The sequence below is a fragment of the Pristis pectinata genome, chromosome 7 (genome assembly GCF_009764475.1).
Source record: "Pristis pectinata isolate sPriPec2 chromosome 7, sPriPec2.1.pri, whole genome shotgun sequence".
In the NCBI taxonomy this organism is placed as follows: domain Eukaryota; kingdom Metazoa; phylum Chordata; class Chondrichthyes; order Rhinopristiformes; family Pristidae; genus Pristis; species Pristis pectinata.
In genome coordinates, this window is record NC_067411.1 from 72533182 (window position 1) to 72551335 (window position 18154).

The 18154-nt window shown below is 39.1% G+C and overlaps 1 protein-coding gene across 1 annotated transcript; it reads left to right on the top strand.

Annotated features, from left to right (window-relative positions):
* Positions 1 to 214: 214 nt before the first annotated feature.
* Positions 215 to 15924, top strand: LOC127572622 (fructose-1,6-bisphosphatase 1-like). Its single transcript, XM_052020087.1, has 7 exons — positions 215 to 482; positions 8806 to 8971; positions 9715 to 9807; positions 11903 to 12043; positions 13078 to 13215; positions 13301 to 13420; positions 15494 to 15924. Exons 1-7 carry the CDS (start codon positions 313 to 315, stop codon positions 15677 to 15679), a joined length of 1014 nt encoding a protein of 337 aa, XP_051876047.1. The 5' UTR covers positions 215 to 312; the 3' UTR covers positions 15680 to 15924.
* Positions 15925 to 18154: the final 2230 nt, after the last annotated feature.

The following is an 18154-nucleotide window of genomic DNA, read 5'->3' on the forward strand; positions in this document are numbered from 1 at the left end:
GAGATCCCACCAGCCAGGATACATTCCAGGGTGGGAGGATTAGCTGCAGCCTCGCTGATTTGTTGCCATTTCTGCAGGAATTTCACCCAGAATTAATCAAATGTTTTCCGGTGAGTCTGCTTTGAGTGCTCTGTGAATGGGCTCCTCCTCTTTCCTGGGCTGGCTTTTCAGGGGATTGGTTACAAATCTTTGAGGTTAAAGGTACCTCCTTCCCTCCAGAAGTTTGTGTGTGTTTTTCCCAGTCAGCTTGGTGTGTGCTTGCCTCTCTCCTTTACCGTACACCTTTCTCGTTGCAGGGCTGAGCCAAGCAGCATGACAGACCGAGCGCCTTTTGACACCAACCTGATCACTGTGACCCGCTTCGTGCTGGAGGAGGGCAGAAAGGCGAAAGGCACCGGGGAATTGAACCGGCTTCTCAACTCTCTCTGCACTGCTGTCAAGGCAATTTCGTCGGCCGTCAGGAAAGCGGGCATCGCCAACCTGTAAGTATTCGCTGTCCAGCAGTTATTCCACTCAACCGTCAGGATGACTGGAGTCAATTTATTGTTTCATTGCTTAACGCAGCCACTTTATTGTTCTTGGAGTAGTTTCACAAAACTTATTACATGGTTTCAGTTTGCTTTTGGGCGTCCTCCCACACGTGGAACGCAAATATTATGAACTACTCCCATCCTTCTTTATCGATTGCATGGCTACTTGATCGTAATTCATGTACCTAGTTTTGCCTAAATGTGTTAAGTCTGTGATGAATTTGCAGGGATTGACCAGTACACTGAAATCCTTCACGCCAAATGTGGACCCAAGTCTGCCAATATTTCAGTGCTTTATATTTTACAGTTTCCTTGTGCGAGAAGGAAACACTTAAGCACATTTTTTAAATACTTGCTTCAATGCAAGTGCAGTTTAAAAACTTTTATTTTGAAGTTAAGATTCAGTCCCTTTCCCTTTAGGGGGTGTGTTATGCATATCTTCCAATCAGAGAACGCACTTGTACATCAGGAAGTGCTATCTCATGCTTACACTGACTTATTCGGACAGAAAATATTTTGATTTTCTAAATAGTCATTTCCCATTGATAACTAATCCACCCTCGTTTAATATCGCATGGTCAATGCAAATTTTGAAATTTCAGATACAGCTGTTTTATTCTGTTGTTAAATATAAAACTGTTGATACAGTGTATCTCTCTACACATCCCCATTGTGAACTTACGATTCCAGTGTCACTTTTGATCGCAGCAATTACTTGATATTGACAATTTTTTCACTCGTTTAAAAATAAGGCGTAGTCCTGTTAATAAGATAATGTTTCAGAATCAGGTTTATTATCACTGACTTGTATGTTTTGAAATGTGTTGTTTTGCTGCAGCAGTACAGTGCAAAGACATAAAATTACTATAAATTACAAAGTAAATATATAGTGCAAAAAAAAGGAATAACGACATAGTGTTTGTGGACCGTTCAGTAATCTGATGGTGGAGGGGAAGAAGCTGTTCCTGAAATGCTGAGTGTGGGACTTCAGGCTCCTGTACCTCCTCCCCTATGGTAGTAATGAGAAGAGAGCTGGTCTCAGATGGTGAGGGTCCTTAGTGATGAATGCCGCCTTGAGGCTCTGCCTCTTGAAGATGTCCTCTATGGTGGGGATAGTTGAGCTTGTAATGGAGCTGGCTGAGTCTACAACCCTCTGCAGCTTCTTGCAATCCTGTGCATTAGAGCCTTCGTACCAGGCAGTGATGCAACCAGTTAGAGTGCTCTCCACCATACGTTTATAGAAATTTGCAAGAGTCTTTAGTAACATACCAAATCTCCTCAAACTCCTAACGAAGTAGAGCCACTGGTGTGCCTTCTTTGTGGTTGCATCAATGTGTTGGGCCCAGGAGAGGTCCTCCAAGACGTTGACGTCCAGAAACTTGAAGCTGTTCACCCTTCCTACCGCTGACCCCTCGATGAGGACCAATGTGTGTTCTTTCGACTTCCCCTTCCTGAAGTCCACAATCAATTCCTTGGTCTCACTGACGTTGAGTGCGAGGTTGTTGTTGTGACACCACTGACTTTTCATTGAAACTTGTTGAATTTTTTTTACAGAAAAGAAGTTGCTGCTTACCAGATAATTTTAGCTTTCAAAGGTGAAACATCCTATTCACCTTTTTTAAAATGAAATTTATCAAAGAGTGTCATAAAGGCACCAAGAAATTATTAGCTGGAGTCTTCATCAGGCTGCTAAAATATATCAGAATCCAATAACTTCAATGGGAATTGTGTGACTGAATTCCAGAGAATCTTTCCTGCCCACTCCCCACTGCACTTGACCTGTTCTATGTGTTTTACTCACATTTTCATGGCTTATTTGCCTACTAACATTGTGCTAAAATGCACTCTATATTGCAAGATGTTCATTTTTAAGTTCTGATCTATTGCATACTGTGCATTAACAGATAAGCTATTCCTAAATGGTTGCTCTGTGTACCGAGCACACTAACTTTGTTCATTTCAGGCAGAAGTTTGAAGCTCAGTCACGTGTAATCTGTTAGGAAAGGATCCCCTTGTTCATTTCTTTACATCATAAACACAAGCAAAGAATGGATGGCAAGAATTTTGGATGACACTAGAGGCAGACTGAGTTTGTCTGCCATTGTGCCATCAAATGTATCCACGAACTCAGGTGAAACGAGGAAGCGAAGTGATTGCCATTTCCTACAAGGGGATATGAAGCCAAACCAGTCATGGTCAAGATGACCGTAGGCTAAGCTCTTAGTTCCTTCCAAGCTACCACTGGAAACAACTGCAGTATCTGTGAATTAGCTGCCTTTGGATATATCAAAATGATATGAGAGCAAAATTAACACTTTCAACTCTTTTCTCCCCCATGGAATACTGATTGGTGACAACTTTATTGGATTTCCCAGATTATCGAGAATCTTCAGTACCTATCTGAGCATAATGCATGAACAGAAGAAACTCCTACCCTTATGTGTTCAGTGATTTGCTGCAAAATATAATGCAGATTATTGCCATATTCCAGACATCTGTTCCTATTATTTCATATGAAGGGTAACTAAGTTTATCCTCAACACCCTAGGTATATATCTCCCATGTGAGAGTCATGGACAGAGGCATATCCTAATTGCAGCAGCCAGGATCAATAAAGAAGTTACTGTTAGTATACTGGAGCAAGGATTCAGTTCTTTACCGACCTCTTCCACATTATTTAGAACTAAACTACTGCAGAGTTTTACAATGAAAAATTCCTTAATTATGAACAATAAGGGGGTAACTGACAGTCAAGGCTAATCAGAAACTCTGACAATGGCAATGTTGCCATGGGAACCCTGGTGTATGTAATATGCTTTTCAGATAACTTAGCTGTGTGTGAACTGTCCCTTTAAAGCATCCTGGTATTGTGCGACATGGAACAGGTCTGTAGGCAATACTCTCCTTGCACATCCTCAAAAAGAGATGATAATAACTGTAATTGAACTGCTGCATTTTCCCCTCTGAACTTCCCTGAGCAAAATTCAGATACGCTGAAAGCCAGTTTATTACTCCACTTTGTGCATTGTGAAATTAGTATCTTTTTCCACTGTGCTTTCCTTTAATGCCAGTGGGTTGCATGTGACATCTAGTTCCTAATTTAAGATTCCTAAATTGAATGACTAAACGAGTGTAAATCTACTGAGCTTCATACAACAATGTGTATTGTGCTAGTGCTGTCAGGATTACACAGCACATTTTTTCTGTTTTGGAGAATGTTACTTTGTAATAAACTTGTGAAATCCAATCCACTAAAATACTTTGTAGATTGATTGAGTCAGTGTGAATTAGATGAATAGATTATTCACTATGTGAATCTGATTTTATTCATTTATAAACAAGAACCTACCTTCCCTTAAAAGAGATTTCTGGGAGGCATTTTTCTGCATGTTTGTCTGAAGGGGCATTAACACTGAATTTGATTCTTCAGTTAGTTTGTAACTAGCTTTTCCTTTGTTTATGGAACTCAAAAGTACAGAGTGTTTGGGTGTGGGTGGGGATTTGGGTGAGGGCAAAGGAAACACCCATTTCCCTTTGTCTTCAAACCTGCAGGAAAGACACTTGTATTATCCTGCCTTGGATAACTATTGATTTGTGGTCTGTGGTGTCCTGCACTATATTAATGGTGTGACAAACCCTCTGTTTATATACTTGATTACACCACATTCTTGCAGAGCACTCTTTATTTTGGAATATTTTTCACTGACCATGTGTACACAGAAGTCTTATCACCTGGACCTCTGAAATGTTGCAATAAAGAGAGAACATATTTGCCAAGCAATTAATTATTAGCATTTCAAAGTATCAGCAGCAAGCCTCTAAAAACTATGGTATTTTTACGACTTTAACAATGTGTTTTTGAACAAAGAAATTTGCAAGACAAATTGTGCCAGCATGGATTTCATTTAACTGAGCTCATTGAATTCTTTGAATATGTAACAGAAAGTAGCAAGGTTAATGGAGTAAATCAGGATTTTTAAAAGGGCTTTCAATAATGTCCCATTTAATCGATTAACTAATAAAATGAGACACATTGACACAGAGAGCAGAGTGGATACCGAGCAGGTTTCAAGTTAGAAAACAAAAAAAAGGTAAAAAGTGGAAAACAGAGAGCCACAAGATTATATGGTAGGACCACTGTTCATAATGGACACTTTAGACTTTGGAATAAAAAATACAATATCTGATGGAAGGTCGTTGACCTGAAATGTTAACTATGTTTCTTCCTCTACAGATGCTGCCTGACCTGCTGAATATTTCAAACATATTCTGTCTTACAACTCAGATGCTGGAAACTCTGTGCTGAGGAAGGATTCCTAATTCATAATGTTAACTGGTTTCTCTTCTGACACATTCTGCTTGACTGGCTGATTTCTTCCACCATTTCTATTTTTGTCCCAGCCCTTCTATGGTCAAACAGCTCAGCTGAAGGGAGAGGATCCAAAAGAAACCTGCTCATTGGTACTCTGTTTGGGTTTCATCTGGTTGACGTAACTCCAAATATGGACTAATGAGGTGATTCCCAGAGGTGTTGAGAGTGACACCCTGGACATCAAGGCAGCATTTGCATGAGTATGATATCATGGACCAGTAGTCAATCAATCCAGCCCCAGGACATTATTGCAGGGCGGTTCTCTAAGCCTAGATCCCAGGTTGCTTCATCAATGACTTTCCTTGCATTGTCATTGGAGATGTTTGCTTTTTATTGAATAATGTTCACTCGCAAATCCTCAGCAAATCAATCAATCCATGCCTGCATGTGACAAGACCTAGACAACAGTCAGGCAAGGGCAAAGAGTTGGCAAGTTACATTTGTACCACAGAAGTGTAAGGTAATACCATCTCCATCAAGAGAGATCCTAACCACTTAGTTATTGCTGAGTCCTCTACTACCAATTTCTTGGGATTATCATTAACAAAAAGAGCTTTTGGACCAGCCATACAACTATTGTGGCTTTAAGAGCAGATCAGAGGTGAGACACTCAAGGCCTTTCCACTATCTACAAGACGCAAAATCAGGAGTGTGATGAAATACACTCCACTTACCTGGATTAGTACAGCTCCAAAAATATTCCAGAAGCTTAATAACATCCAGGGCAAAGCAGGCTGCTTGATTTTCATTCCATACACCATCCTAAACTTTTATTTCCTCCACCACCAGAGTTCAATGGCTGCAGGGTACACCATCTACAAAATGCACAACAGTCATTCATCCAGGCTACTCTGGCAGCATCTCACAAATCTGTGAGCTCTACCACAAAAAATGAAAGGGCCTTAGGTGCACAGGAACACCAGTATGTGCATGTTCCCCTCCAAATCACAGATCATCCTGACTTGGAAATATATCACTTTTTCTCGACCATTGCCGAGTATAAATCCTGGGAGTACCTTCACCAGAAGAACTGTTGTGGTTCAGGAAGGTGACTCACCACCCCCTTCTCAACAGCAGTTAAGGAAGGGCAATAATACTGGCCTTGTCAGTGATGCCTAGATCCCAAAATGAATAATGAAGAGAGTATTAAAAATATGCATTTTGCTCAGACATAGGCTGGTTAAGGCAAACAGTATAGATGCCGTTAAATAGAAGTTAATAAACAAAGAAAGGAATAGAAGGATGGTGGATTGGGGAAGGAAAGATGGGGCAAAGGCCTGGGAGGAACATAAGTGTTAGCATGGAATAGTTGAGCTGTATAAATGATTTCTGTGTCAACTAATTTATGCAGAAATTATCTTGGTTTTATAAAAAATACAATTAAGAAGATGTGTGAGGGATGAGTCCGCAGTAAACCCATGTTTAGAACAGTTGGAGACAGGTTCCCTCCATTCTCACACAGATGGAAGCAATGGTGGAGGAAATAAAAGTTTAGGATGGCGTGTGGAATGAAAATCAAGCAGCCTGCTTTGCCCTGGATGTTATTAAGCTTCTGGAATATTTTTGGAGCTGTACTAATCCAGGTACTACTCCATCACACTCCTGATTTTGCATCTTGTAGATGGTGGAAAGGCCTTGAGTGTCTCACCTCTGATCTGCTCTTAAGCCACACTTTTCCCTATTCACTAGTGAAAGTTATTATTGGAGTCTATTTTCACTATTTCTCTTTGGATAACTATGTTCCTTAACAAATGTAAGTATATTATAAATAATTTTTGATAACGTTACTTGATCTTATTCTGTCACCTGATGATTGGCAAGTAATTTTTCCTCAAGGCAATAACACAAATCAAATATCATACTCTTCCAACAAATGATGGAAGAGATAAATAAGACTGTAAGAATTTAAATGTGTCATAATTTTGTTTGAAATCAGGCACTTCAAAATTCATTGTGACATATCTAATTGTTAGTGCCTTTTCCCTTTATCGGTTTAATACTTTCTTCTCATTCCCTAAAGTCCATAGGTGGGGGAAGAGGGTTGTAGTGAAATTCATACTATGTCTGCTGTGTCTAATTTCCTGAGGGTGATGTAAAACAAAACAAACCAGAATGTCAAGTCATAGTTGCTAAATCCAAAGAGCTCTATTTGCTGCCATACAGGATTATCTATGTGCCAGAGGGGAAAGACAAATCTGATGCTGTTGGAGTCAGAAAGTCAGAAGATTTAAAACATTTACTGGTTTACTGAGTTTCCTCAAATTAATTCCTGTCAATTTTTAATGACTATGTAATGATCTACAGACTTATTTCAGCCATGTTTACCTCTGATAGCTGTTTATAGTTTACACTGTTCTGACTTCTACACAGTTTTAATAGATTTGCTGAGTTTAAAAGTCTGCTTTCAGTTATCTAGTTTTGCTGACACAATCATTCTTTAAATTTTAAACTGCATTACAAGGAACATGGGGTTGATTTTTGGTCTGGGCTTGCAGCAGTGCAAGCTGGGTAGAATAGGTCTTCTGCCTGATCAATTCAATGCTGATTTCCAAAGGCCAGGATCATTTTAATTATTTTAAAAGGAGAAAGGAAATTGCAAAATCATGTATAAGACATGCAACCAACCTATCTCTGCAGCAGCCTGAAAGATTTTTAATCAGTTACAATTTAAATTTAAATCCCATTCAGTCAGCTTGTTTTTAAGAGGCAAATGAGACAAATAGATGGCCTATCATACACATGCGATTTTAAATTGCCTAATGGTTTAGAATAAGCACCTCGAACACTTTATTTTGCTGGATGGATCATTTTAGTGCCCAGCGCAAAATTTTCTGTTCTTACCTGCTGAAGCGTCCCTCAGTATAACCTCGGTGAAAGATTTCTGCCCAACTGGCTCTAATATTTTGAAATGTAAACAATTGTACTGAATCATGCGTCAGAAGCCTTGAAATAATCTAGTGGACAATGGTCCTTCATGTGACAATTTTATGTATGGAGGAGAAATTCAACTTATAGCCACCTGTTTTGTGCGTAATATTAATTTTCATCCTTCAAATTGCTGCATTCAATCTGCTTTGGAAACTTATTGGAATTTTCTTGGTCTGTATTACTTCTTTGGCCATCCAGACTGTGACCTGAAAAGAGGACCTTCAAATGTGCAAATTAGGATCCTACAATGGTTGTGGGACCCAAAATGCAAAGTGCTGGTGTAAAGGGATGCACCATGGAGGTACCACCCTGTCCAGTGTGACCTAACTAACAGTCTTTAATGGGACTGCTAGAAACAGTGCAAAAGAAAAATGAAAGGTATTCATTTCTTTATTACTGTTGAGCCTAAAATGAAACTCTGGACAACTGGAGGCAGGAATCAGCCATTCGGTGCCATAAGCCTGCTCCACTATTTAGTAAGATCACATGGATCCTGTGCTTCATCTGCTTTGCCAGTCAATCCCCATTTCCTCTGATTTCCTTAATGTCCTAAACTGTCAAACTCAGCCTTGAATATGCTCTGTGACTGAACACACATCATCCTGTAAGTGGGAGAATTCCAAAGATTTACAATGCTCTGGGTATCTCCTCATTTCTAACTAGCTGTCCCATTTCATTGAGATTATATTCCCTAGGTCTAGACTCTTCAGCTTGAGGAAACAACATAATGTTGGGAAATCACAAGACAGGACTGGACTCCACAAAAGCCCCAAATTTACAATGGGTTTGTGCAAGTCCAAGACTCAGTGCAGATGGCTGATTCTCTCTGGTGTAAACAACACTATTCGCCACATTATGAAAAACAGTATGAATAAGATTAACATCTAATTTCTGTAGATCTCTGTGCATAACAAATATTTCATTTTATCCAGGGAGAGTACGTACAATGATACTAACACCTAGCTCCTCTTCTAGGTATGGGCTTTCTGGAGGTAATGTCAATGTAACGGGAGATGAGGTGAAGAAGCTTGATGTACTTTCTAATGATATGGTTATAAACATGTTAAAATCCTCCTTCAGTACGTGTGTCCTTGTATCTGAAGAAGAAAAAAATGCCATCATTGTGGATCCAGACAAACAGGTCAGTTTAAAGAAATTCCTTAAACTTTGTAAAATTTCTCTTAACATTGTAGAAATGGCAATTGTGTTTGGATAAAGCATACTGTACAGATTTATTCTTTCAAATTATATATTACGCTGCATCCATTTTAAATAATTTGCAGTTTGAATTATCTAATTATAGCCTGTAATTTGCTGTTTATCCATGGATTTTAACTTGCTCATTGTGCTGACCAGCAGCACATTATTGGCAGCTAGGGTTTTAACCTGATTTATCTCAGAGGAATACAGTGTTAAATACCAACTGTATCGTATACCTCAATTAAATCTGAATGCTAATGCAGTAATGCTGGTGTAAATTACTGACTTTTCTAAGGTTAGTGCATTTAACTTTATGAAGGTTGTGTGGGATATTGCATCAGAGAATTTTATTTATTTTTTCCCTTGTGGCTCTGCACACCTCAGTCATTGTGCATATTGATCCTCTTACTAGAGGCTAGGCATGTGGAAAGTCAAGGATGGCTCAAGGTATATGTGTCATTTTTTTGGATGTGGGAGTTGCTGGCAAAACCAGTATTTATTACTCACCCTAATTTGCCCTTGTGAAGGTGTTGGAGGAACTCCCAAAGAGCTATTGGGTAAGTATTTTGTTGTGGGTGTGCATTTCAAAACTGCTGCATAACTAATATAATAATTTCCTTGCCAGGTAAAGAAAATTGGGAAGGAATGATAGTGCTGCATTGAAAATGTATTGTTACTTTTCAGGGAAAGTATATTGTCTGCTTTGATCCACTAGATGGCTCTTCCAATATTGACTGTCTTGTTTCCATAGGAACAATTTTTGCTATTTATAAAAAGGTAAGCATGACTTGAATTTTTTATTTGCTTTTTTTCAAAAAAAAATCATGTGGAAAAAAAATTAGTCCTTTTTAAAAACATGAATATATTCATTTCACCAATGTCAAATGTCTTTGTCGTTAGGCTATCCCAGATATATTACATACTGGGATGTTCCATAAGATTTATGAAAAGCTTTATTTATTACAGCAGGCTGGCATGTTATTGCAGTGGTAGTCATGTGAGGGCAGTCACAGCTTCAGGCTGGTCAGTTCCTCAATAGTGCCAATCCTGGGAAAAGCACTTCATCAGCTGAGGACACAACATCAAATGTAATAATTGGTGAGGTTCATTTGCATCTTGGGTTCAGAACAAAACTAGATTGACAAGTAGATTTTTCCACTTTCAAACAGTTAATGGGAGCCTGGATATTTCAGTGGCTTCATGGTTCATTTGTTTAGATAGGAATTTCTTGGGATACTATACTTCAGATTATATGACTATAATATTCATCCTCACTGTTCCATAGATTTACTACATCATTAGCCAAGAGACAGGGAGAATATTAGATCAGTGTGAAATCCAAAAGTAAAAATACTGAATTACATGTCAATGATACATATCAGAAATGAGCATGTAAAATTGGTGGTAGAAATAAATTCATCAATATGAACTGAGTAGAAAATAAGTTTGATGTGGCAGCTTTGGAAGTGTTTTGTAGAATGCTAAGTTTCTCTCAGCCCTGCCATTTATTGTATATATCTGTTTCTGGCCAGATCAGACAGCCCACTCTGGCTCCAACCAACCAGGCAAACTTTTGCCTCCGTTTGGTTTGCTGATAGTTTTCATGGTAGAAGTTCCAATTACCAATATCTAAATAGGGGGAAATGGCACTATTTAAAGGTTGAAAGAGATTAGTTTGAGGGTACTAATGTACACATATGGGCTTTGCAGATTGGAAAGATCTATTCTGCCAAACTACCAACATCAGCTTCCACTTGGCTTAGTTAAAACTCCTGTTCTCATTTGTATTTGATCAAGAAAATTAGGGATTTCTCCAGGGACTAAAGCTGCAATCAAAACTGATGCATCATAGCAGAGCCTAGGGTGTCCTTAGTGTGAGGCATCAAAATGAATGACCCCTGTTTATCTGTTTTTGTGTTACAATTTTACTGGAAAAACAGTGGGGTTCTTTATCTGAACATCATGATAGGTAATGTGCTCTTTGGTTTTTTTTAATGATTGATCTCATTTGCTTCTTGTCCACTGCTAGGTTCTTAAAGGAAACATAAATTGCCTATTAGTATTTTTCACTAATTCTTCAATTTTTATCTTTTAATAAACATGTGTTTTTATTTCCCTATGGTCTTGTGCCCATCAAATTTTAGTTTCAATCTGCTTCATCCTTTGCCAAACATCAACTAAGTGAATGACCTGTAACATTAACTCTGTAACATACACTGCAAAGTGGAATAAATGATGGAAATAGAAAATCATCCCTCTTCCCCTCTTGACCTAATGGGTATAAAGTTCCTAAATATCAAATGAAACAGCCAAATAGTCCCAGTTTTAATTTCCACACTGTGCTTTATTTGGTAAATTCAACTGGGTGAGCAACTTAAATACTGGAATTGATGATGCTCCTGGATTAGGGTTGGGGAAATGGGACTGGTATTGCTGCAGAGATAAAACAGCTCTGTACTGCAGTCATAACCCTTCTCAATATAACGCAAAATTTGCATCCATTTTGTGCAAGATTTTACTGAATCATTAATCAGTGCTAACAAAAGAGTTCAACCTGTAATCTTGGCTTTGGTTGTAATATTGATCTTTCCCATTCTCGGATTAATGGATTTCAGATAAAGAAAAGATCAAACTAATATTATGTTCTCCATTGACCAATAGCTGCTGACATTGATTTGTCAAGCTCATGCGTGAAGGATAATCATTTGAGTAAGGTACAGGAAGGCTAAGAAATTCTATTTAACCAGTGTCTGTACCATACAGAGGAGGAAAAGAATATCATTAATGCTCCTTTGTACTACTTTAGAATGCAATGTGGTTTTCCTTCCATATCAGCTGAAGCTGGTAACTTGTGTCCTTTTTGTATATTCAGACCACTGATGGCCAACCAAATGAGAGTGATGCTTTGCAGTCGGGTCGTAACATCATAGCAGCTGGTTATGCACTGTATGGCAGTGCCACAATGCTGGTATTGTCGGCAGGAAATGGAGTGAACTGCTTCATGCTGGATCCAGTAAGAGTTGTAACTTGCATTTTTTTTGTTGAAAGCGACAAAAGCGAAACAAACTATTCCATCAAATCTATTTGTGATTCGTAAACCAGAAAAATCTACTGCAGGGTCCCCACTACCACCACCCCTTCCCCCACCCCACCGTGTCAGGTTTGTGTTCATTGTATTTTCTTGTTCCATCCAATGATAAGGAAAATTCATTTGCTTAAGTTTGTACTGGCTCCTTGTCGTGCAATCCTGTCAGTCCCATTCCCTGACTCTCAACTCGAAGTCCTGCAAATTAATTTCCCTTATAAATGCCCTAATCAATCCTATTTCCAGCTCTCCAACAGGGACTAGGTTCCGATTCGTAACCCCTTTCAACATAAAACAAAATTCCTGACATCAATTCTTTGCGAGGTTTTACTGAATGACAAATCAGTGCTAATAAAGGATTTCGGTCTGTAATCCAGGTTGCAATTGCAATATTGACCTTTTCCATGCATGGGGAGATTTAGAATGGTCAGTGATTGCTGACCTGCAATTAGCCAGCAGCCAGAAAATCCTTGGATTACTTTGTTAATTTTTGTTAAAGGCCATTTCTGTTTACCAGTAGTAGCATCATGTCTCCAATGGTGTGTGAATGATTACCTACAATAAATGAACTATTGAGCTTACAATCATTGCACGGTCTACTCCTCCAGGAGAACTTATGTGTAGACTACAGATCATACAAGTGCTACCTATACCATTTTCTGATGTGACAGCAAGCTTTTTATTGTCGCTTTAATGATAGAATGTTTATTCTACTTTGAAAATTACAATTCTGATCCTTGTACCTAAAACTTGTTAATTCAGGCCAATCACCTATCAGTGCTGCTTGTTCTATCTATGTAAATGTTTAGAAATGTAACCTAATTTTACTCATAGTGTAAAACCCTAATTTTACTTACAAAGATTAAATACTTTGTAATGGTGTCACTGAGTCTTTGGATGTCAATCCATCCTTCATACTTTGTGTTTATTAACTGACTTTAATTAATAATTTGTGAATCTAGGCTATTGGGGAATTTATTTTGGTGGACAAGAATGTGACCATGAAGAAGAAGGGAAATATTTACAGCATCAATGAAGGCTACGCAAAGTACTTTGATCCTGTAGTTACAGAGTACATAAAGAGAAAGAAATTTCCACAGGTATGGTGAAGAACATTGCAGGTATTTACAAAGAGTGTGCAGCCTCTTTCATCTAGAAGACACTTTACCTGTCTCTAATCCACAGGATGGTAGTGCTCCCTATGGTGCAAGATATATTGGGTCCATGGTTGCGGATGTTCATCGGACTCTGATGTATGGAGGGATCTTTCTGTACCCAGCCAATTCCAAAAGTCCCAAAGGCAAGGTATGACTGGAACCAAACAAACTGTGGCCCTTCAAAAATAATCTGTAGAATGTTCAGAGTCCACTTGAAAACATTGAATTTCTATGACCTTTGACACATGTCTGTTGGTGATCTGCTAATGTATTTATTTGAAAGCATGTTTGGTAAGCAGTATTTCAATATGTTTTCCTTTAATGGGTTCTTGAAGGAACGTATGCATTCATTATTGTGGGTTTGTAATGCCGCTACGCGAAGAACTAGAATGACGATAGTATTGATACTGAATTCTAGAACAAACAAATATACTATTCTATGTAATAAAGAGTAGGATACAGAGAAGTGCAGAGGAGTGCATGCCTACAGATCCCTGAAGTAGTAGCAGCTAAATAAGATGATAAGGAAGGTATGCAGCATACCTTATTTGCTGTGTGCATAGAATGCAAACACAGGGATGTCAAGTGCAAACTGCATAAAACATGAGGACACAGCTAGAGTATGGATCTAGGTTTTTTTTGTAGTGAATCCAATCTTAATCTCTACTTTGGCATGGAGGTAACAGTTCCAAGTGACACTTCTTGGTCAACTTCAATGCCGTTTATTTCATAATGTTTCAGTCTTGTTCAGGAGACAAACTGTCACTTTCACTGTCTTCATGTGCTCCAGTTGCCCTGTAGAGGGTCCCATGCCATCATTTCCACCTCCTACTAACAGCAACCTCCAGTGCAAAATCTCATGGAAAAATTAAACACAAAAGTACAGCAAATGTGAGGAAGAATTCCAGTCAGGACTATATTTTTGCTCACAGTCACCAGCCCAAATCTAGCTCCTAACCAGAACCCAACACAACCTGACTGTATGCGTCAGGTTTAGATTGGGTCAGCTTTGAAAAAATTTGTAAGTCCTTGGACGTGTCAGTTGCACCCAGGTTGAATTGTTAGTGACCAAAGTTTAAAATTGGACACATGAACATCAAGGTAAAGGTCCTTCAGTGCGGGGATAAGTGGATGAGCTGTGTGTTTGTGGTCCAGGGTTCTTGCCAACGGTCATGCTGGATCAGGTGGCAAAAAACTACAGGTCTATGGGTTTTAGCCAAGTTTATCTAGCTGTAATTTGTGACTTTACTTTGGAGTATCCTACCACTCTGCACTCTATGTAATGGAAGAGTGATAGAGGCAGAAGAGGACAGAAGGGAGCAAAGAAGATTTAAGGGTAGAGAACCAGGAAAGGAGTAACAGTGACTTTTCAGCACTGTAGTGCAACCATATTCTCCAGCCTGGAGTACATAATGTCACAGACATGTTACTGAGTCTGCTTGTCTGGTGCAGTAAGGTACCCCATCCACCATCCTAAACATTCATTCCTTCCATCACCAGTATACTTTGGCTCCAATACATACAATCTACAAAATGCATTGCACTTACTCGCCTGGGCTACCCTGACAGCACCTCCCAAACTTGCAACCTCTACAACCAACTAGGACCAGGGCTGCAGGGGCATGAGAACACCACCAGCTACATGTTCCTCTCCATGTCACAAACCATTCTGACTTGGAAATATATTGCTGCTCCTTCATTGTCACTGGGTCTAAATCCTGGAACTCACTTCCCAACAACACTGGCAGTACCTTCACCAAATTGGACTGCAGCAGTTCAAGAATGTGGCTGAACACTACCTCATCAAGGGCAATTTAGGATGGGCAATAAATGTTGGCTTTGTCAGCAATACCCAGATCCTGAAAATTAAATAATTATTTTCTTTAAAATCCAACATATTTTCATATTAATGCACTCCATAATAGGGAAGTTCTCTAACTGCTTTATCTCATCTCTGCAGTGTTTAACTGGTCAAAAGGTTTGACAGACAAAATATTGTGAGGAGAAAAATCAGCTAGTGACCTCTGTTAAAAATGTATTTGCATGCTCATTGGTTAAGAATAGGGCTAGCCCTAATACTGTCAGTGATCACTGCGAAATTGATACTTTGGTCATGTTCCTGATGACTGGGAGGAGAAAGAACTCAAAAAAAATAATAAAAATTAAAAAAAAATAAAAAGCTTTTATTTCTCAAACTAATCTCCTTCATGCTCTTTTTCAGCTTCGACTTCTGTACGAGTGCAATCCCATGGCGTACATCATTGAGCAAGCCGGAGGTATGGCCACCACAGGTACAGAAGCAGTGCTGGACATTGTACCTGAATTCATTCACCAGCGGGCACCTATTATAATGGGATCCAGAGATGATGTTCAAGAATACCTCGACATTGTAAATCAATCCTTATAAGAGGCACATATTGATGCAATGTGAATTAAAAACCTGGACCAAAGATTGTTAATTTCTTCCATGCAAAGTAACATTCCGATGATGATCCAAATCATATCATTGATAAAATGATCTAATTCCCAGAGTTGTCAATCTGGTGTATTTGAGATCAGCATAGTTTTTTTTGTGTCTTTGTATAACTAGCTGCACAACACCTGTACTACATATATTAATGAAGGAGTAAAAATAAACACATCGATCATTTATTTCTCTAGTCCACATCTCTTTATTTCATGACTTTCTTTCATATTTCTGTGATTTGAGTGGAAGTATGAATTTTGTTTGTAAAATGAATGGAGAAAATTACAGAGTAACAGGCAAAACACAGGATTTTGGGTATCTAGTTCAATATTGCAGAGCAGTAAGATGCATACTAACTTCCAACAGATACCAACGTTCTGTAAGTCACTCAGTGAGACTTGGTAAATGCATTCTGTGGAATTTGGTTTGCGTCATAAAGCCTGATCATCAAAAAACTGCTGATGCTGGAAATCTGAAATAAAAGCAAAGATCTAATAGTTCCCGACAGGTCAGGCAGCATTGGTGGCAGGACAAATACAGTTAACATTTCAGGTCAAAGGCCCTTCATCTCTCTTCACAGATGCTGCCTGACCTGCTGAGTGCCTCCAGCATTCCCAGGGTTGGTGCTGATAACATTGATGTGACAGTGATGGGGCTCCTACAGTTGGCCATAGTCCTCAGAGCAGGGTAATGCAGTCAGGTGGGTTCTAGCTTTCTGGTCATGACCCAGTGAGCATTGTTGAAGAGTGTGCTTTCATCAATTGGATGTCTGATCTACAGAAATAATCCATCGTTTTATGTTTCTCCACATAAAAGTAATGAGAAATTGATATGTACGTATGCAGTTTATTTGCTCAGCATGCACTTATGCATATTATGGATACTTCAACATATGCTGGTCCAGAGAGCTTCAAGTCCTAAGTGCTTCAGTGCAAACTCAAGGATTATAAACATCCAAATGTGTGCAGGAATACTGTTCAGGTTACAAGAGCTATTTCCCAATGTAGGTCCACCCTACTCATTAGGCAAGTTAACCTGTAGGACTGTTCAGAGTGGTGGGGAAAATAATCCTAACCCCCAGTTACAGGTCTTGAATGAGGTCAGGCTGGATGAATTATGATCAGTTATGCTCTGGATTACTACAGACTGGGTGTCAGAACAACAAGAATTAACTTTGGCCTCAACTTATTTCTTACACGCAATCTTGTAGTCTCCTCTACAGTGGAGAACTATATGCAGGTTGTGTGACCATTTTCCAAAGCACCTTCGTTCAGTCTGCAGGGGTGATTCAGAGCTTCCAGCTGCCTGTCAATTTAATTCTCCATGCCATTCCCATTCTGACTTTCTGTCTTTGACTTCCTCAACTGTTCCAATAAAGCTCATTGTAGGCTTGAGGAAAAATACCTCGTCTTCAGTCCTGCACCCCTTGGGACTCAATATCGAATTTCAGGTACTTGCTTTCTGTGTCAGTATTGAACTGGCTAATTCTGCTGTAGGTTATCCCACTGTGGTATTTACTCAGTTTTTCTCTCTCCACTGATACTACAAGATCTACTGGGCATTTCCTACAGCTCTGACCTATATTTCACAGCTTCACAACCTGTCCCTCTCCCCAACTGCTTTCATTAGAAGATTTCATCAATAGCTTATCACCATGGCAATCCTGACCCCTCTCAGATCCCTATCCTATCCAATCCAACCCTCCCCAACCCCTCTGCAATCTTCTCAGTTCTGACAAAAGGTCTTCGACCTGAAACATTAACTGTTTCCACAAGTGATTCCTGACCTACTGAGTATTCCCAGTATTTTCTGGTTTTATTTCATCTTGAGCAACCTTGGCTATAAAAAGCCTTTGTCTATTCTCCCCTGGTAAGAGGATACTCTCAAGTATGTGCATGTTCTAACTTTACTAGATGAGAAGCAAGTATCAGGAACTCCTTACAAGCAACACAACTCATCATAAATGGTGCGGTTGTATTGCCACCACCCTGCTGACCATAGCTTGAAAGACACGGCCTTTGGGTTAATTTTTTGGCATTTGGGAAGTATTTTTCCAGCATATATATATGAAATGCATTGTAACAGAAGAAATGTCCCTGACCTATTAAACAAGTCAAACCAGCTTTCTTTAATTGAACCAGCAGGCTTGGCAGCACAAATAAGAACAAACAGTCCACTGGAATTAAAACTGAAAATACAGGAAAGTCAACAAGTCAGGCAGCATCTGTGGAGAGACAAATAGAGCTAATGTTTCTGGTTAAAGGCTTTGACCTGCGAGTGTTTCCAGCATTTTCTGTTTCTATTTCAGATTTCCAAATTTGCATTTTATTGATTTTTAGCCCTCTGGAATGTTCTGTTAAAGACATAAAGGAGCAATAGGCTTGTCCCTAAATCAATTAACCTCTGCAGGAATGC